At 42.6% G+C, this 21663-nt stretch overlaps 1 protein-coding gene across 1 annotated transcript; it reads right to left on the bottom strand.

Moving 5' to 3' along the window:
• Positions 1-12567: 12567 nt before the first annotated feature.
• Positions 12568-16351, bottom strand: TOB1 (transducer of ERBB2, 1). Its single transcript, XM_052657415.1, has 2 exons — positions 16072-16351; positions 12568-14401 (listed from the first exon to the last, which is right to left on the bottom strand). The coding sequence occupies exon 2, from the start codon at positions 14258-14260 to the stop codon at positions 13232-13234; it is 1029 nt and encodes a 342-aa protein (XP_052513375.1). The 5' UTR covers positions 14261-14401; positions 16072-16351; the 3' UTR covers positions 12568-13231.
• Positions 16352-21663: the final 5312 nt, after the last annotated feature.

Below are 21663 nucleotides of genomic sequence, written 5' to 3'. Positions count from 1 at the left end.
AACAGGCCCCTCTCCCCAAAGTTGCCCTTGGACAGCAAAGTAAGAACAGATACAGTCTCCTTTGCTGACAAAGAAAGAGTCTAGGACAAGGGTAGCCAGAGAAGAGAGGAGAGAGACAGACACACCCTGAGCTGTACTGGAAGCAGTGAGAGATAAGTGTAGCAATGGGGTAGAGATGGGGAGCATCTGGGACCTCCATGGAGGCCCTAAGAGCATCTCCCTACCATTCCCAGCTCTAATACCTTCAAGCATGGAGCTGAGTTCTTACTGATCCCTTATTTCAAGCACCACTCGCCTTCTCATTGCACCAAAAAGAACAAAAGAATAGAAGGGGAAACAGCCTCAGAGTCTTGGTATAACCAGTAATTCAGACTCAAAGCAATCTTCTCAATCATCACAACCAGTTATTTCACCTGTGACCCTAATAAGAGGAAAGGCCAGTGTTCGTGGATGAGCAGAATGCAGCTTCAGTGAGTCTTACACAGGTGGTGACCCATCCCCACCTCAGGCCTCTTGGAAGGTACCCCTGCTCTTTACCACATAGATGCCGTGAGAGCAGGGTTAGTAGTTTCCATTAATAGTAGCCTGCAGTACCTCGTATGTGCTCAACACACAGTATCTCATTAAATATTTACAACCCTGTGGTATGTATGTCATCCATTTCAGAGATGACGAAACTGAGGCTCAGAGAGATTGAGTAATTTGCTGAAGGCCCCTGGCCAAGCACGAAACCAAGCTTAGGTCAGTTTCTGCGACTCCAAAGCCCATGCATTTAACCACATGTATAATATATTTCACCACAGAGTCAAGAACAGTGGAGTACATTTGTTTTCTCCTTCGCTTCCTCCCATCTCCCTGCTAATCCACCAGGAAGTTTCACTGTGTGGAATTCTCATGAAAAGTCACATTTAAGAGAGGAGAGGATGTAAGCCCCTCTCACAGAAGAGTCGAGAGTATTCAGGTCATTCCCTGTGAGGAGGAGGATTACAGTCAATGCTTCGTATCCTTTAGTGGCCCTCACAGTAACTGTAACAAGCAGGCTTTCTCAGATAGGAAATCCGAGGCTGAAAAAGATTCACGGGGCACAGCTATTCCAAGGTGAGTTTGGGATTCAGCTGGAAGTCTGGACCCTAAGGTTGTCTAACCCTAGTGACAGGGTTACTAGGAGTAATTTTATTTGGAGGCTTAATGAAGTCCCTACACTCCTATAGAATATTACTTAGCTCTTAACAGTTACCAAGGAGTCTGGAGGGAAACCTGTGGGGCCTAGACCTCTATCTTCTTACTGGTGATGTTGGGGTGAGACTGATGTTTTCTGTTCCAAAGCAAGAGCCAAACTTCGTACAGAGCAGTAACGTTCTCTGGACAGTCCCACGGCACGTGAAGGGGTTTGGCCAGCGTGTATGGTATTTTCAGAGGATGAGAGAGTGCTTAGCCATAAAGGGAACTTAGGGGAGACTCGGCAAAGGCATTGCTCAGGGAAAGTGACCCAGGGGAAAATTTATTTGCGGCTATTGATCTCGTGCTTAGATATTATAAAGCTTCCTCACCAAAGCCTCTTTCTATGACTTATGCTCAAACTGGAAGATATTATAAGCAAGCAAAAAGCCAAGCTGGAAAGTGAAACAGCTGAGCCCTGAAAACACAAGCTACCTTGGCCAGGAGTACAATGTGGTGATGGGAACAGCGAGCGGGAGTGAGCTGGGGGTGTCTGGATTTGTGCAGTGAGCACACACATTCTACCCACTCCAGCTTCTGGAAGGACGCTACCTGCTCTGAACCCTGATAATTACAAAAAAACAAGAAATTTTGTCTCTAAAGGTGGGAAAACAAATGAGGTGACCCCTAGAGGGAGCTTCTAGCCCGACGTGGTTTTTAGAATACGCATTTAAAGCTGAAACTAGGATAGTTTCCCTTCCTGCGCTTTCTTTTCCTCACTACCACCACTTCTACCCTGGACTTCTTCCGTCACCTCCCCATCTCACCCCTGGGTCTCACAAATAAATAAATTCCAAACCACCTCTCTTTCACAGTACTTCTGTTCAAAGCTTGGAACAACGAAAAAAAACAAAGACAATACCCAAAGTTAAAAGCAGCTTTTCCTAGGAGCGTGGGGCTGGTAGCAAGCCTTCTAGTTCAGATGCCTCAGCTCTTTTCCCTAAGAGTTAGCACAAATTCTCCCGCTACGGACATATCAGATAAAGCAAAAGAACCAGGACCAAATTTTTCCTCCACTGGGGCTGGGAATTTGAGAGAACCCATGCTTCCCCAGGTGACCCATTCTTCATAACTTGATTACTCCTCCCCAGGCTAGAACCCCTCAGATGGATGTCATCTCTCTCCATTTTTTTTCATACCTCCACACTCTCCTGTGTATGGTTATTTGGGTGTGTGTGTTATTATTTGCTAGAGTATAAGCCCTTGCTGCTGCTGCTGCTAAGTCGCTTCAGTCGTGTCTGACTCTGTGCGACCCCACAGACGGCAGCCCAACAGGCTCCTCTGTCTCTGGGATTCTCCAGGCTTATATATGTATCACCAGTTCCTAACCCAGTAGATGCTTGATAAATGTGTTGACTGGGTGAACATAGGGGCTCTTTTAATGCTACCTCACTTTGATACAATTTAAGGACTTGAATGGAATCTGACCGTCAAGTCAGCCTGACCCTTTTGCTATCTATTGTAAAGGCTAGTAAAGCCCAGAGCCAAAGACTTCAGGCATGTGAAGTGCCTCAAAGAGAATCTGAGCACCCGGACAGCAGCAGGATGTGGATATTGAAAACTAGCCCATGGCATGCAAACTCTTACAACCCACTCCCCGCTGTATTTCTGCAGCAGATTTTCTTTTCCTGGCAAAGGCTAATATTAACACAAGTTTAGGGTTGCTGAGCAAACGACCACTTAAAGGACCAGGCCAGGTGTTTGGGGAGGGAAATGGCACAAAGTATAGTTTAGATACTGTCTCCCATGTAATCGAGTGTGGTTCTTTCACAAAGCCTTCCTATGGGGGTCAAAGGAGTAGTATAGTATAATGGTTAAGGATCATGGACTTTTGGAAATAGACTCCCACAGTTCAAATCCTGACTCTACTGGCAGTAACTATGTCACAAACTCCACTTCCCTCCGTAAATGAGGGAAATAGCATAACCTTCTGAGGCTTCTTATGAAATCTGCTGCTGCTGCTGCTGCTAAGTCGCTTCAGTCGTGTCCGACTCTGTGCGACCCCACAGACGGCAGCCCACCAGGCTCCCCCATCCCTGGGATTCTCCAGACAAGAACACTGGAGTGGGTTGCCATTTCCTTCTCCAATGCGTGAAAGTGAAAAGTGAAAGTGAAGTCGCTCAGTTGCGTCCAACTCTTTGCGACCCCATGGACTACAGCCTACCAGGCGCCTCCATCCATGGGATTCTCCAGGCAAGAGTACTGGAGTGGGGCTTATGAAAATTTAGTGAGCTAAAATGTACAACTGCTTAGAGCAATATTCTGCACACAGTAAATACTATAAAATGTTGATGATTATTATTGACTTTCTGAGGTTGGTTATCACTTCAGTTCCACAAGACTTTTGATAATATCAAAATCATTCAAAGAGGTAGCATGCAAAGTACTGGTACAGCTACGTACTGATTGTTAAAGTCTGGAAGAAAACTTGTAATCGTCAGGAGAGTGTGGTGTACCTGGACTAGGGGACTGGTCCTGGGTCTCCAAACTTCTGCAAAATATCCATCTAGGGAAACGGTCTTTAGGAGGAGTGCCACAGCTGCACACACGCAGGCTGTTTTACTGTCCTTTCACCTTTCCCACACCTGAAGCAAGGGCAGATAGAAGGGACATTTGGTAACCCTTTTCTATCTGCTGTTGGACTCTTCTCCTCTGGCAGAAGCTCCTGGGGAGATGAGGTCTTATTTCTCTATTCCTTTATACAGAACCCCAAAAGTTCTTTGAACTAAATAAGAGTTTCTTTCCAAAAAATATTTCTTCCTAAGTTCCAAAAAAAAAAAAAAAAAAAGGTTCTCCCTTTCTTCCAATATATTTTCCAATCTATTGTAAGATTCAAAAACATGAAATTTCTCCAGGTAAAACTCTTTATGTAGCTCAGACAGTAAAGAATCTGCCTGCAATGCAGGAGCCCCGGGTTCAAAACCCTTTATATCCTTATGGAAATTGGGTTTTCTCAGTCTTTAGTTAAATGGCCTCTGGTGACACCTTAGTTTCTAGAAAGGCTGTCCAGGGATTGCAGCTGTCTTAAGCATTGGATTGAAATGGTTTAGGGATCCCCATCATGTTTCCTGGAAATAGAAACGAATTAGCCAAAAGTCAGTCACAGAACTGTATAGAACTTTAAAATGAACTGGGGCTTCCTTGCAGCCCTGTGGTTAAGACTCCACACTTCCACTGGAGGGGGTGTGGGTTCATGCAAGGTGCAAAAAAAAAAAAAAAAAAGAATGGCAGGTAGTGTACAAAACAAGGAAGGTTCTTGTTCTTTTTTGTAAAAAAGAGCTCTGAGATCAGTAGGCAGATCTGAAGAACCAGTGAAGAAAGAGCAGACATACTCATTACAAAACAAACAAACATCCAGCCTTCATCCTTACTAGAAATGAATCCATGTTTGGTTGGAGAGGTGGCCAGGAAAAGCCATCTGAAAGGAGTACTTGCATTTAGTTCAAAACAGAAAAAGGAATTGTCCCTAGAACTACTGAATTCATGTCACAGAACATCTGAACTCTGGACTAAAATGGACAGTTGCAGGGGCCTGTGATTCCATTTCTTAAACCTTACTGATAGAAGGAGCATCGGTATTCCTGTCTATCAGTATCCAGAAGTCATCAACTTATACTCACCTGCTAGAAACCCAGCTAGACAATGCCATGTCCATACTTGTCTTACCTTTCTAGGCCAAAGGACGTTCAAAATTGTTTTGAATTAGTATCTGGTTTGGGGAAATATCACAACCTAGCTTTCATGCTCCAAAAGAGGCTATGGAACCATATTCTCCCAGCTCTCTCAACAGCACTAAGGAAGGAAAAGGAGACTCAAAAGCTGTCAAAGGGCATGTGGAGAGCTAGTGTTTAAAAATAGCTGCAACCTGATGGCTGGGATAGAAGCTTATGTTTGACTTTAACATTTTGTACAAAAAACCCCATAAAAGCAATATCTTATTTTGTGAATGTGGCGTTTCCACATTATTTTTGAAACACTTGAGTGTATAGGCAGAAGGGGTGTGACCTACAGCATATGCCAAGATTTGTCTAAAAATATTTTACACCTGTTCTCTGTTCTGCACACTGGTCATATTTTATCAGTGAAGTAAAGTACTCATAATGCCAGATGAGGAATGTGTTTTTCCTTCCAAGTCCTCAATGTTTTTCCCTTCTGTAAAGCAAACCTCCTCTTCTTTTCTACCTGCACTAAAATAAAGCTAGAGACATTATCCACATGACCCATCTACCCTCAAAGCTACATTTTAACTCTTCCTGTTCCTGAGCGGTACTCTTTAGGAACAACCATTTCAATACTTTTCACGACAGTGTGGACACTTCAGCAAACATTTTTGACTGCTCCCAAAAGAATGCCAACTTGTACACTAGGTTTAAATCAACTTGCTGATTGTATAAAAAAGAACGCTGAGACACGGGTTTCCCTATCAGTGACTCAAAACTAGAAATACAAACTCAGTGGTATTTATTATGGAAACATGGATAAAATAGCTTTGGGGATATTACTGTAGAATTTTCATTTAATTCTCTGTTGATGCAAATAATAGACTGGACAACAAAATGTTGAATAAAGACAGTTATGGTTTTAATTTACATTCTTGCTTTCAAGAGGCAACACAATAAATAAATATGAATAAAATTCTGGACCTCGTGGTTTCTAAGAATGCATTACAATTTTTGATAGAAGGTGAATATTTCCTTATAATTCTCTGGGGAAGTGTATTGATATCACTGTACTTACTTTGCAGATGAAGAAATTGAGCCATCTGAGTCAAATTTCTTAATATGCTTAAGAAAGGAAATAGACTCATAATTTCCGATTGCCTCCAGACATGAGCTGCTTCCCAATGTCCTTTTTCCTAAGCTGTGCCTAATTATAAGATGATCTCAAAGCTTCACTTATAGATTATATGTATAAAGCAAGTCTTCTTAAACAGAAATCGTAAAACTCAAACACTGAGAAATGGTCAGTAGAGGTTTCACTATTCACAAGTCAAATACCATTACTGACAAGACTTGTAGCCCAGTCTAAACCTCCATAAGCCCATCTAATGGTTCAGCAATATTTGGTCCAATTAAATTTAACCCCAAGTCAAAAGACTAGGCATTTAGTATAACAAGATTTAATACATATAGAAATTACAGAAACTCTTCTGAGCTATTTTTTAAGTGGGCTTTTGTTTATTGTGCAGTTTAAACATGTTCAAAATGAATAGCAACAATAAAGGGAATATATGCGACTTCCCTGGAGGCCCAGTGGTTACGACTCTGTGCTCTCAGTGCACGGAGCACGGTTTCAATCCCTGGTCAGGGAACTAAGATCCCACATGCTGCGGAGCATGGCCTGAAACAAAACACACACATACGCCCAGAAAAACAACAAAGGGAATCTAAGTTCCTTCATAATAGCTTATCCTCCTAAAATGTAACCCCTTCTTATTTTAAATGATTTTAATTTATCTATTTTTGGCAGTGCTGGGCTTTTCTCCAGTTGTGGCCATTGGGGGTTATTTTCTAGCTGCAGTGAGCCAGCTTCTCTTGCTGCACAGCATGGGTTCAGGCTTCAGCAGTTGTGGCTTCCAGGCTGTAGGGCACAGGCTCAGTAGTTGTCACACATGGGCTTAGTTGCTCCACGGCATGTGGGATCTTCCTGGAGTAGGGATCAAACCCGTGTCTCCTGCGCTGGCAGGTGGATTCTTTACCACTGAGCCACTGGGAAAGCCCCCTTTCTTATTTTAAAGCAAAATATATTGATCTTTTTAAAGAAAATCTTTCAGAATCAGTTCAAAACAAGGTCATCTGGTTTCCTTAATGTTTAAAAATAAAGCAAAAAGACTAGTTATCACAACATCTATACATATAGAAGTCACATATACTACAAAGGTATGCCTTAAGATAGTTTTTCAAAGTAACTTAAATCATGGGTGCTAGAAACATATTGTTGAAGACTATTTTGATAGCTTACTTGGTCTTTCCTTATGTTGTTTATCGACAGCACAGGTAAGGAATGTGTGTGAAAATAGCTACAGGAGGCCAATGTTCACAATTTTACTTAGAAGTGATACAGCCCTTACTCAATTTGAAGGAATCATCACCCAGTGGTTCCAAAATAAGAGAAGTAAACACAACTTAATTAAGAAAATCAAAATTATAGAATTGATATAACAGTGATTTCTAAAAACATTGCCAGATAGCCTGGGATTATAGTTTATGACTGCTGGATTTCCTAAGTATATCTTTCAAGACATAATCATGACTTCAGAGTATGGCTAAGAGCCTTCCGCTAGCCTCTTCTCATTGACATTCTTGTAGAGAGATTCTACAAGTGACATGGCTAATATATCAAAAGAGGTCTTATTCCTGTAACTTCAAATCAGAATAGCAACCGGTGAGAGGGAAGAAAGCATAGAGCTTAAAGAGCAAGAGCTCTGGAACAGACTACCTGAGTCTGAATCCGAAGTCTGCCACTTACTGGCCATGCAGTATTAGCTGTGCCTCAGCCCTCCTTTGGTCTTCCTGGATGACTTGGTGGGTAAAGAACCCACCTGCACTGCAGGAGACACAGGTTTGAGCCCTGAGTTGGGAAGATCCCCTGGAGGAGGGCATGGCAACCCACTCCAGTATTTTTGCCTGGAGAATCCCATGCACAGAGGAGCCTGGCGGGCTGCAGTCCACAGCATCACAAAGAGTCGGACACACTGAGCACATGGCATAGCCCCCATCTGTAAACTGGGCTAGAACCATGCGCAGCAGAAAGTGATATATGTGTCCATTACCTGTAAAACATTAAAAAAGTATGTGTTGTATTAATTTTCCATGTATTAATTTTCTGTATGCACATTGGTTCTGGGTCCTTTATTCCCTTGTCTGCCAGGGAATTCCTGGTCCTAGGTCACTGAAGCATGAAGATATCTTCCTATGGGAGTTCCCTGGTGGTCTAGCGGTTAAGATTCTGAAGCAGTGTCCTGGGTTCCAGTTCCGCACTTGGTCGAGGAACTGAGATCCCACAAGCCATGTGGTCTGGCTAAAAAATAAATACATAAATAAAAAATAATTAAGAAAAAAATTAAAAGACGCTTGCTCCTTGGAAGAAAAATGATGACAAACCTAGACAGCATATTAAAAAGCAGAGACATCACCTTGCCGGCAAAGGTCCATATAGTCAAAGCTATGGTTTTTCTAGTAGTCATGTAAGAATGTGAGAGCTGGACCACAAAGTAGGCCGCGTGTCCAAGAATTGATGCTTTTGAACTGTGGTGCTGGAGAAGATGCTTGAGAGTCCCTTAGACTGCAAGGAGATCAAACCAGTCCATCCTAAAGGAAATCAACCTGAATATTCTTTAGGAGGACTGATGATGAAGCTGAAGCTCCAATAGTTTGGCCACCTGATGTGAAGAGCTGATTTAATGGAAAAGACCCTGGTGCTGGGAAAGACTGAGGTTAAGAGGAGAAGGGGGTGACAGAGGACGAGATGGTGGGATGGCACAACTGACTCAAAGGACATGAGTTTGAGCAAACTCGGGGAGACAGTGAAGGACAGAGAAGCCTGGTGTGCTGCAGTTCATGGGGCTGCAAGGATGGTCAGACATGAGTTAGAGACTGAACAACAACAAGGGAAAGAAGAAGATATTTTCTTAATATAACAAAAAAACTGAAGAACTCTGATCTAAAGTGAACTCCCGGGTCAAACTGATTAAGCATCAGCTGACTGGCATACTGAACAATAGAATGGGTTTTATTAAGCAACGGTAATTTTACGTCCTTGTCAGACTTTTTCCTTATCTGATCTTGCCCTAGAGTATTTTCATCCTCCCGACAGGTTTATATATTCTAGTCAGGCAATGAAATATATTTGATGTGCTGTGCCTATCCCAGGACTTCCCAGGCAGCTCGGTGGTAAAGAATCCGCCTGCCAGTGTAGGAGACGCAGGTTCGATCCTTGGCTCGAGAAGATCCTGTGGAGTAGGAAATGGTGATGGAGTAGGAAATGGCAACCCACTCCAGTATTCTTGCCTGGAACATTCCATGGACAGAGGAGCCTGGCAGTCCATGGGGTCGCAAACAGTCAGACATGGTTGAGCAACTGGGCACACATACTGAGCAGGCATGAATGTCTATGCTACATTGTTTGTGTAGGAAGGTCTCCAACCGGCGTTTTACTTCATTAGCTTAAGTACATGCAAAAAGAGGTACAGTTTATCCTTGAACAGTATGGGCTTGAACTGTGTGGGTCCACTTATATGGGGATTTTTTTTTTTTCCAGTAGCAAATATAATACTACATGGTCTGCAGCTGGTTGAATCCTCAGTGTAGAACTTGGAAGGACTGACTATGGATTTTCAGCTGAGTGGAGGGTGGTTGCTGCTTCTAACCCCATGCTGTTCAAAGCTCAACTATACTTCATTTTCTCTGTGCATTATATTGACATTTAAAAATAACCTAAGTTCTGGACATTTGTTAGATTAAGTCAATTATAATATGAGTAACATAGGCGAATAACACTGATACACATTAGAAAAACATTTTAAACTCAGGATACCTTTTAGTTTCACCTTCACAAGTTAAGACATTAATTACAGTAAACAAAGATTATTATCTTTGTGTGTGTGTGCGCGCTAAGTCTTCGATGATGTGCGAGGGCTTTCTCTAGCTACAGCGAGCAAGGGCTTCTCTGCAGTTTTGATTCATGGGCTCCTCATTGTGGTGGTTCTTCTTGCTGCAAAGCACGGGGTCTAGGCTCATGGGCTTCAGTAGCTGTGGTGTACAGGCTTAGTTGCTCCTTGGCATGTGGCATCTTCCCCAACCAGGGATCGAACCTGTGTTCCCTGCATTAGCAGGCAGATTCTTATCTACTATACCACCAGGCCAAGTCCAAGATTATTATCCTTAAGGAGGCATTTCGACTGAAGGCTTCATTTTGCCATCTAAGACAGGTTAAAGTTATCCAAAGGAGATTTAACAATACACCTGATTTTAGAAAATGGACAATAAAGGAATATTCTAAAATCAGAGAACTACTTTTTGGAATCATCATCTTCACTCATCAGTGATCTATGTACTTCGTAAAGCAGCATTTTAGACACCAAGATAGGGCTATTCAGAGGCTGCCACAGTATACTTATTGAAGAGCCACCCTCCCCACCCCCCCCCAAAAAAAGGGAAAAATCTATTAATATAATTAACTGTCAGCTATAAGTCTCCACACATAAGGTCAAAAAGTGTGATGGCAGTGGGGGAAAAAAGACTAAGATGTAAACTTTTCTAAGGTTTTCTAAGTTGTGCTAAACAAAAGCACCTTTAAAAATTTCCATTCCTCATGGACAAAAAGGGCATGAAAACAGAGAGCCTTTGTTCATTCTTAAAAAAAAAAAAAGAAAAGACTTCAAGGATACCAAGCTCAAATCAATTTCAAATCAACTAATTTTTTTTTTCTTGAACCCAATCATGATAAAATTGAGTTAACATTTTCAGCACCAAGCCAATGTACGCACCAATCTGAAATTTCCCTCAGATTGTTTGTCAGTACATGCATACCTAAGATCTAAAAGACAGTCATACATTAAGTTCAATTATTTACAATATGAATACATAAGTATTGTGTGTGTGTTAGTTGCATCTGACTTTGTGACCCCATGAACTATAGCCGACCAGGCTCCTCTGTCCATGGAATTCTTCAGGCAGGAATACTGGAGTGGGTTGCCCAGGGATCAAACCCTCGTCTCCTGCATTGCAAGCAGATTCCTTACCATCTGAACTACCAGGGAAGGAGCCCTGAATATGTATATTAGTGTTCTTGATTGTTACAAACTCTATTTTGTGTCTACTGGCCAGTTGCTTTTAGAAAAAGTTAACTTGAGCCTTTCTTCATTTATAAAAAGACCAGTTTTCTTCCAAGTTAAGCCTATAACTTTACCCAAAAGCTTCTAGCAGAAACTAGTATTTAAAACTGTTACTCTGATCATTCTTTTACAGCTTTTCAAACTCACAAAAGCACATAATTGATAGCATACAAAGAAAAATCTCTCCCATTTCCAGTCACCATCTCAATACTTCTTCATAACCTCATTCTGTCCACTAATGGACAAAGGCCTCACCATAGAGCTGACAGAACAGCTTAGCTCTGTTGTTTTCAGGGCTTGTTTCCTTAAAACTTTTTATTCCTCTAAATTACAAGGGTAACAGACAAAAGGCTTCTGTAGACTGGTGTCTAAAAAAACTCATTTGAGACCAAATTTATTTCACAAGTAACCTGGACAGTGCTGCTGCTGCTAAGTCGTTTCAGTCGTGTCCGACTCTGTACGACCCCACAGACGGCAGCCCACGAGGCTCCCCGTCCCTGGGATTCTCCAGGCAAGAATACTGGAGTGGGTTGCCATTTCCTTCTCCAATGCATGAAAGAGAAAAGTGAAAATGAAGTCGCTCAGTCTGGTTTCTCACTGAAAAAGCAGAGAAAGTTATTCCAATTCAAGACAATTTTCTAATGTCAACACTGTATCAATGGACATTCAAACAGTGAAATGACTCATTATTTTACTTTAACAATGTGTCTCACCCTTGCAACTCATGGGCTAAAAAAAAACACAAAACCTCCCTCCTTAAGGAGCCACTACAATTTGACACATTATGACTAATCTTTGAAGTACCAAACCAGGAAAAAACCAACCCAAAACCTGTGTGTAAACTTTGATAGGAAAATGCACAGAAATACTGACAACCTGTCCAATTTTTAATAGATGTTAATCATAAATTCTCCAGTTACAATGACTAGTCTCTAAGTGTAAGGATCAGTAAAAACAGAACTAAATCATCTTTAAGTAGTCAGGTGAGCTGCTTTGTCAAGCAAGTTTTCTGAGCTATTCATCTCCCATGCCGAAAAAGAAAATTGACCCAATGATTTCTTTCTCCATATACATTTCAAATAAATTCTCTCAGTTTACATTAGAGAATTTCATTTTATCATCTGACTCCATCTTAGATGTTAGTGTGACACAATTTTAATAAGGTTAACTTGCCTTAAGCATACCACCCTTGTTGCAGGGAGACCTGTGGGCTGAACAGTTAGTTGCTAAAAACAAAGCTGTCCCAAGTGTTGCTCAGGTTAAGCACAACTTTTTATATGGTAAGCTACTATCTGTGCCCTAGTAGAGCAACTGCTTTCCATTATAACTTTGTGATTCAATGAGTCAGATCTTTCTGCTGTATCAGCATTTACAACATAATTCCAGAATTAGATCTTTGGCAAAGACTTAAAAACAAAGACCACAATAAATGGTTTTAATTTTAAAGAATTTTAATACAAACTTAATATAAACTATTTCAGTCCCTCTTAACATATAAGACACTGACTCAAAATACTTTTATACCATTTTTTCAAGTATTGCACAATATAGGTACAAAATTAATATTTACGATTACATTTTCTTCCATAATATATAGCAAAAATTTTTAAACCTTTAACAGAAAATACTTTTTTTTGAAAAAGCAAATATTCGTACATTTTAATTCCACCACTAAAGGAGTATCCTGTACACAATTTTTAGAATAGGTGATGTCTTTGAGATGGATATTTTACAATTTCAGTAAAAAAAATACAACATGAAGCTGCTGTCACAGATCACTGTAGTAAAAAGATATAAATGCAATACCATGTCGTAGAAACAATATATATATCCTCTGATATTTTACAAACTTTGTACTAAATTAAATTATACAATTAGAAAAGACCAATAAACCCACTTATTAGTGCCAATTTTTTATAATAAAAAAAATCAGCCATGTCCTTGCTATATCTTAAATACTGTAAGAGGCCATATCTGAGAGTATACTTTAAAATATACAGTCAGTATAAAATAACTTTGTGCTTGGTTGGCAATGAAAAATGATGCATGTTTTATTTTTGTAACCAAGCTTGAATGTATCCTTACTATAAGCTTTAAAAAAAAAAAAAAACTCAAGGAGGTTATTAAAAAAAAAAATCCCCCTTGGGCCCAACCATTTTAACTTGTACATTTTTTTTTTTAGTTAGCCATAACAGGCTGGAATTGCTGGTTAGAATACTGCATGTTATTTAAGCTAAAATTCAAGCCATCTACAAAAGACTTCTCGTTGAGGCCTCCATAGGCCGCAAATACATCAAAGGCATTACTGTACTGGAGAGGACTGAGGTTAAGGGGGCTGTCACCTGGGAACATTCCACTGGTACTACTACCTTGACCCTGCATATTAGGAAAAATAAATTCCTTGGCATTAGGAGAAAGAGCAGAGGTTTTCTGCTGTTGCTGCTGCTGTGGTGGTGGTGGTGGCTGGGATGGCTGCTGCTGTTGCTGCGGCTGCTGCTGGTTACCCAGGCCAAGCCCATACAGAGAGTGCACTGAGGAAGAGATGGCTTTCTGCTTCAAGAGGTCATTCACATTCAGGCCGAGGTTAATAGGAGAAGTACGTGCAACCTTGTTGCTGCGGCCACTGTTCTTCATTTTGGTAGAGCCAAACTTGGTGGCAGCGAAAGTGGCAGTAGTAAAGGTTAAAGGCTGAGTGGACCGGGGCATGAAGGTAGGGCTTACAGCAGCAGAGTGACCAAACGGAGGCGATGGGGAGCTGGACACTGATGAGGCTGGGTCACTTATGGGCATAAAAACCTGGGCCTCTGGGTTAAAGCTGTTTTTGATCTCCTTATCCAACTCGCATCCATTTTCATTATTATCATCCACATAAAGCACCTTCACTGGTCCCTTTTCACCAATTTGGTAGGAAACCTCAAACGGGTCGATCCAAACACTAAGATCCTGTGGCAGATTGCCACGCACATCATCAATGTCCAAACCACTCTCTTTGGATGCTTGTTCAATCACTGGGTCCACTTTCTCCCCTATGTGTATACATCTAAACCCTGATCCTTTGTATGGCTTTTCAGGATACCAGTGTCCTTCATATTTCTTCTTAAGAAGTCTTTCAAGCTCTTCACCAAAAATGTTGACACGTCTTCTGGGAAGCTTATTATACAGATATGAAATAATAAAATTTAGTGCTACTTGGATTTCAAGCTGCATAGCTGCTATGCCACAAAATTAGGTTTGTGTTTCAACTCCCCCCTTGACACACACAAAAAAGTTCAGTTTGTGGCAGAGAAACAAATTTTCATTCAAAGTGCTGGTATTAGTAGATATCCTTCACCTCAAGCAGTCTTGTTCCTTAAAGAAAACATAGAAAACAAAAGAAAACATGTCCACGTAAGATAAACGTTAAGTTCCACAACCCTTTTTTACCCCCAGAGTAATTTCAGTTTTGAAAAAGTCTAATAAGCTAGAAAGTCTGAAAAATCTAATCAACACAAAATGTACGAACTTACCAATAGAAAATTGTCTACTGAAGACCAAAATCTTGGGAAAACAAGATCTACAGTTTAAAATGTGCAAAACAAAACCCTATTATTTACTTTGTTTCTGAATAGAGTTCTAAGAGGAAAAACACTTTCAGAATATACAGCATATTCTTTTTCTTCTTGCAGTTCTCAAAAGAATATTTATTGGAAACCATACTAAGCACACCTGTATATGCTTGTTTTAAACGTTGGTCATACTCCTATTCACTAGTTTAGAAATGAATTCTGTATTTCAGTTAATCCTGGACATATACTTCTTAAATCTGCTTTATTATCAAACAATCCCAAAATGTGAGATGCAAGGAAAAATTTCAAAGTACATGATACAACCTCTTCTCTATACTATTTAATGTGTATTTTTCTAAATCTGAAAATACTTCTTGTGCATCAAGTATAAGAAAAGAAACAACTAACTTCGAACTCTATTGATTATTCTGTTTAAAGGGTAGGGTTTCTGAGTTTTATTCTGATTTTCAAAACCAACTCCCTCTCTCACGATAAGAGAACAGCCGAAGAGGCATGTACGATAAGGTCGACCTTTAAACGTTTGCTGGATCAGCACTGGGTGGGGATAAGAAAAGATCAAGGGCAAACAAGATATTTGCAAAAGGGATCTATCTGTACACTTAGGTTGATTTAAAAGGACATTAAAAAAAATCAAGTTGGTATTAACCCATCTGTTTCATTTTCCATACTCTTGGTGATAAAGGGAAAAGAATCCCAGGCTGCCCCCAAACTACAAACACTTCCCAAGCTCGTGTGCTGGCAAAGGCAAGCTGATTAAGCCAAATTGCGTGAAGGTGCAGTCGAGCGAAATTCAGGCTCGGTGAAAGGTAGTTTCAAAGCAACGCCTTAAAGACGGGAGCATGAAGAATTACATAAACAGCCAGTTGGGTCTCATTAGATTTCTGCTCACAGCCTTCGGAGCCAAGCGCTACAGCAGCAGCAGTAAGAGGAGGAGGTGGAGGAAAGCCACGAGAAATGGAAAAGGGACCACTCGGGGCCGGGGGCTGGACACCCGGCGGGTCGCGGCGCCGGTCGCACCAGGTCAGCCGCTCCCCTCCCCCCGCCGTAACCCGACCCGCCGCTCCCTGCCCCCCACTCCGAGGTTCCTGGGACCCAGCCAGAGTCCGGGGAGCACCAGCTCCTCCGCACCATTTTCAGGCCCGGCGGCCCCGCGGACTCCAGCATTCCCCTCGAGCTCGCCGCTCCTCCCGGGCGCCCCAACCCCCGATTCCCTTTAGCTCGCCCTGGACAGCCCTTCCCCGGTGACCTGGCCCTGCCGAGCCCGACTCGCCGGCCAGCCCCGCCTCCGGGGCGCGCCGGAGACCCTCGGAGCCGCCTCCGACCGAGTGTCGGGAGCCGGTCCCCACCGCGCCCGAGCCGCGACGCCGCCATCCCAAGCCCCGAGGGCCCGGGGCTCGAAGCCGCTGCAGCCCCTCCTCCTCTTAACCCCGCCCGCCGCCCCTAGATACTTACGGGCTGCTTCCACCACAGACCCGGCCGCTGGGCGGAGAAGGGGAGGCGGGGCGGGGGCAAGGAAGGGTCGGCGGCGACGAGCTGGCCGGGCAGACTGCACGCCGACGCCGCCGGGAGGAGGCTGCGGAGGACCCGGGCCTCAGGAATTCGCCCCTTCTGGCTCGGAGTGGCAAGGACGGGGGTCAGGCGAGCCCGCTCACTTCTCCACACAACCCGGTGCCCGGCCCAGGGTGCCCGGTCCAGTGTCCCCGTAGAGCGCCCACTCCGCGCCGGGCCAGAGCTTCACTCTTTCTGCTGCGGCGCGCGCCCCGCCTCTCGTTTTATATTCTCTTCCCCACCCCCATCCCCTCCCGTAGGGATGCGCGCGCGCGCCCCACGTCACACAGCTCCGGGTAGCGTCACCATTCCCCGCCTTCCCACCCGGTACCCTGGACCCAGGCCGCTGGCTCCGCCCCTGCCCTGCCTCCGGACGCCATTGGTCAAGTCCCGCCTGCCCAAGTCCTGACAGGCCGCGGAGGGCCGGGTGGGCAAGGCCACACCTCTTGGTCTCCAGGGTGGCCAATGAACCGATGATCTTCCAGACACTGTGGGCAGGATTAAGAGAAAATTTGGAAAGGGATTGGGGGAGAGACATGCCAGAGAGGACGACAGAAGTGGTTTGGGGCGGCCAACTCTAGGTCTAGGCGGAGAACTGTGGAGAAGGGGGGAGGGGAGCGAAGCTGGGGGCGTAGCAGCGAGGTGAACAGGGAGAAGAGCCCAAGACGCCGAGAGGGAGGGGAGAATGGACAAAGAATGTGGGATTGTGGCCAAGGAAAAGCCCACTCGTTGACGAGCTAACAAGTATCGGCCTCCAGTGCACACAGGAGAGTCCAGAACAGGGGAACTATGAGAGGGACTCTTGTACTGATTGAATATTAATCACCTCAAGGGCCTAGGCCAACTGCCATTCACAGAGGGGCAACTGCAGAACCCAAAGTTGCCGTGCCAGGCTGGGGGTGGGGAAGGGAGACCACCTGGCCACACCTCCCGCCTAGGTGACAGTTTAACTGCCTCCGCATCCCACATCAGACCTCCCCGTGCGACCCGGCAGCAACTCGGATGTGGGGGTGGCTTGCGACTAAGAAGAACCACATTTTATTCCGAATGTCCCAATCCAGGCCTCCACGCCAAATTGTGTACGTATATGTGTATATATACGCATGCGTGTATTTCTAGTGCCTACCTTAACGTAAATACACATAATAAACACGGTGCCTTGTGTTTTGCGTTTAAGATAATTTTCAGTTGAAATCTGGGCGAGTACAGAGGGACTGGGGAAAGAGAGGGCCTCAAAGGGGGCGGGCAAGCTCTCTTTTCACAACCTGCAGCAGAGAAATACACGAAGTTACACTGGGAATGGAACCGCGAGTCCCTCTCCGGCTAAAAATATTACTCACGGGTAGCAACGACGCCTGATTGGCCACCCTTCTCCTTAGCAACCAGGCTATTGGCTGTCTGGTATCCAGGAGACCGACGTCAAATTTGCACAGGGAAAGGCGGAGAGAAAAGTCTACGCGGAGAGAAGGCTAGGAGAAAGAGAAGCAAGGAATGAAACGCCGGTCACCTGGCCTTCCCGTCTCCCCATTCCTGTGCACTTCAAGAAGTGCTTCCTGGGAAAACAACTGGGTCTCCGCCTTCCCCTCAAAACCGAGAGGCCGGCACTCTGAAACTACCACAAGGAAGTTAAATCGCAGTTCACCGAACAGTGGGGTGTTGGCTCAACCAGCTGCGCTGTTCGGGGACAAACTCGCTTTATGGACGCAAAATCTCGTCGTGGCTTTTTTACCCTCAACCTGACTTTATTGCCCCGCTCTGCTCACCTTTTAGAAGGAACAGAATTGAAAAAGGGTATTTCTAAAGCCTCAAAGTGTGTAAGAGGAGGAGGGAAGATGGGTTTGTGAAATAGGCTGAGGGTGGGAGTGGTCCGGTGACCGATTTCTTGTTTATTGTATGGATTTCTGAAACTTGGGCAACATTTTTTAAAAATAGTTTTACTCAAGTTCTAGTTTGGGTTTTTCAGTTGTTAACGAGGAAGAGATTTGGTTGTGACAGTATGAAAGCATTTTAAATTAAAACATCCCTTCCTCTGCATCAAAAAAATTTACATTATTCGTTCAGTGTTGTCTTTTGCTCACTTGTATTTTTTTCTATAGTGAATATTAATTCTATTTGTTTTTTAAATGTTATTTTAATTTTACATTTAATTGAGCACAGAAATTACAAGAATATAGGATATCTGGGAAACAGTTTATCCAGAGAAACAGTTGATTTTTCGTGTTCTCCAGAGCCTAATTTCCCTTACCATTAGACCAGTAATATTGTACCAGATATCCAGAATTGCAGGACTATGAATTAGCCATGCGTCTTGGTTTGTAATTTGGAAATACATCACTATATTAGAGGAGCATATTATGCTTGGCTGAGATTAATATATCTAACTAGAGATAGATGAATTATAATTGTATTCAAGTTATTTATACTTTTCAAGAATTCTCCAAAGGGAAGACACAGATTCTCTTTTCTGAATGCTCCCAATCTATAATCCCAGGTTTAAAATTTGAGAGCAGCCATCTGATAGGTATTAATTAAATATTACTAGTGGTAAATAGAATTTTTAAATCAGAAATTTATATTTACAACATGTTATTGCTGCTCAAGGGTATGAGAATGTTTCAAACCAAACATAAATAAATGGCACACAAGAAAAAGTACTGAAGAGCAGATACTGGGAAATCTGAATTTCACCCATTTTTATCAACTTGTAGTTCTCTCATCTATACATATTTTGGATTAACTAATCTCTTAACTCTTTCAATTAAAAAAATCCACATTTAAAACTCAATGCCCCTAAAGTATTTAATGCAGTTCTTTTCCAAATATATATTGCAAATACAAAGAAAACCAGATTCATAGCCTTCCAATATTGCCAGTCACAAAGTATAAAATTCCCTTTTTTCAAGTTTTGCCCTTTAAAGGATCCTACATACAGATTATTGCTATTTAACACTTACTTTGGAATTGTGTAGGGGAGTAGACTGCTAAATAGGTATTTAAATTTACGGAGAAAAAAGGATTTGATATTATTAAACTTCAGGTGATATCACAACCGACAGATATTCCTCTCTCTGGGCAAGCAATAGTCACTGAAAACCCTTCCCTTTCACATCACTGCATTCCACACAACTCCTGGAGCAATGCCTTACAATAAAGTGATTGTTTGGCAAATTCCAAGGAATTCCCTGGTGGTCTAGTGGTTAGGACTTGGTGCTTTCACTACCAGGCCTGGGTTCAATCCCTTCTGGGGGATCTAAGATTCAGCAAGGCCCCTGGTGCAGCTTAAAAAAAAAGCGAGAGACAGACAGATAGATAAAGTTCCAATGGTTCTTGAAAGTGCCCTGAATTATTATCTCATTCACACATATAAACACACATACACACACCTCACCTGATTTCTGAGAGAGATGTGTCCTAAACTTTCTAATTCTCGTTGTGCTTTCTTGCAAACTGAGACAAGATGATGGACGAATCACCATCACATGATCTGTATTTACTAAGGCTCATTTCTGAGTCTAGGGAATCAACTTTTATGTTTTCTTGAAAATTAGGCAATATGCAAATGTAACAGTGTTCATATCATTATGGTTATTCATTTCTTTTAGACAGTCATGCAACATAGACCATAGCATGCACATTTAAAAAAATTGTTAATAAGGAACAATTTTAAGCTAATCATTGTGTTATTAAAAGCCAAGTATACCAATTCTTTCCTGAACATTTCCCAAAGGAAGGTATGGGAACCTCAGTGTGGTTTCCTATGATTTCTCATATGGATTAGTAGAGGAGGGCCATACTTTCTCCAAGAGATGGGAACACACACGTTTATAATTATAACTAGATAACATTGAACAAACCCATTTATCTTTGGAACAGGCAACTTGGTCTGATAGGATCTTGATGAACAAAAACCCAAATAAAAGTTTGAAATTTCTTTTTATTAGCCAAGAATGAGGATTTTGATCTTAGCAAGAGATTATAGTTGCAAATTCTAGGAGTGATACAGTGTTCACAACATTTCTAAGTAAAAAGCACATTTATTTAGTCTCCATAAGCCAATGTTATTACTTCATGAATTAGAGATTTCATCCATGGCACACTAAGTTAAGGAAAATTGAAAATATTATAATAATATATAAATTTAAAGCATAGATTGCATCTACTGTTATGCAGTGCTGCTTAAAATAGAAATATATACATAATTCTATTTTATGAAATAGATAACATGACCCTGCAATTCTGGATATATATATATATATATATCTGGAGAAGGGATAGGCTACCCACTCTAGTATTCTTGCCTGGAGAATCCCCATGGACAGAAGAGCTTGGCAGACTTCAGTCCATGGGGTCCCAAAGAGTCAGACACTACTGAGTGACTAAGCACAGCACACACACACACACACACACACACACACACACACCACACACACACACACGCACACACACACACACAGTGGTAGCAGACATTGTTGCTATGTCACCCATTTCCCATGCCCTCTCCCCTTCTTCCTCTTGTCTGTCTGACTGAAGAGGCTATTAGAGCTAAATATGTTCTCTTCCCAGCCTTCACTGCAGTAAGAGTGACACTGTTCTGCCAATGAGACATAAACCGGCATCACCTGGGAAAACTTAATCAGGAATCATTTGGAGAGGGATAGTCTAATAGAAGTTTCTCCACTGGTGCATGTGTACCTGCTAGGTCACTTCAGTCTTGTCTGACTCTTTGTGGTGCTCTGAACCATAGCCCACCAGGATCCCCCATCCATGGGGTTCTCCAGGCAAGAATATTGGAGTAGGTTGCCGTCCCCTCCTCCAGGGGATCTTCCCGACTCAGGGATTGAATCCATGTCTCTTATGTCTCCTGCCCTGGCAGAGGGTGTGCGTGTGTGTGTGTGTGTGTTTTAATCACTAGCACCACCTGGGAAGCCTTCTCCAAAGATGGAAAGATGCTGTATCTGTGCTGTGCAGTATGGTAGCCCCTATTCCCATGAAGCTGTTGAGCAATTGAAATGTGTTCAGTGTGACTGAGGAGATGAAGCTTTTATTTTATTTAGTTTTAATTAAATGTAAATATAAATAACCACATGTGACCAGTAGCTCCCGAATTGGACAGTATGGATCTGGAGGCTTCTTCACTTACATGTCTAGCATGTGGGCTGGGATGACCCAAAGCCTAGGCTCAGTTGGCACTGTTGATTCGAGCATGTACACATGGCCTCTGAATTCTCCCTGTGGCTTGGGCTTCTCACAGCCTGGCAGCCGGTTGTGAGAAAAAGTATCCTAAGAGAGAGTTTCTGGACAATGAACATTCTAAGAGAGCCTGTTGGAAGCTGCAAAGCCTTTTATCAACCAGCCTCAGAAGTCATAAAGTACCACTTTTGCTATAGTCTATTGGTTGAAGTAATCATAAGCCTGCCTAGATCCAAGAAGAAAGCACATAGACCCTTACCTTTCAAGGGGGAAATGACAAATAATTGGGATCTTTTTTTAAATCAC

The sequence above is a fragment of the Budorcas taxicolor genome, chromosome 19, assembly GCF_023091745.1.
Source record: "Budorcas taxicolor isolate Tak-1 chromosome 19, Takin1.1, whole genome shotgun sequence".
Classification (NCBI taxonomy): Eukaryota; Metazoa; Chordata; class Mammalia; order Artiodactyla; family Bovidae; genus Budorcas; species Budorcas taxicolor.
Note: the sequence above shows the minus strand (reverse complement) of the source record. Positions and strands in the feature narration are given on the sequence as shown.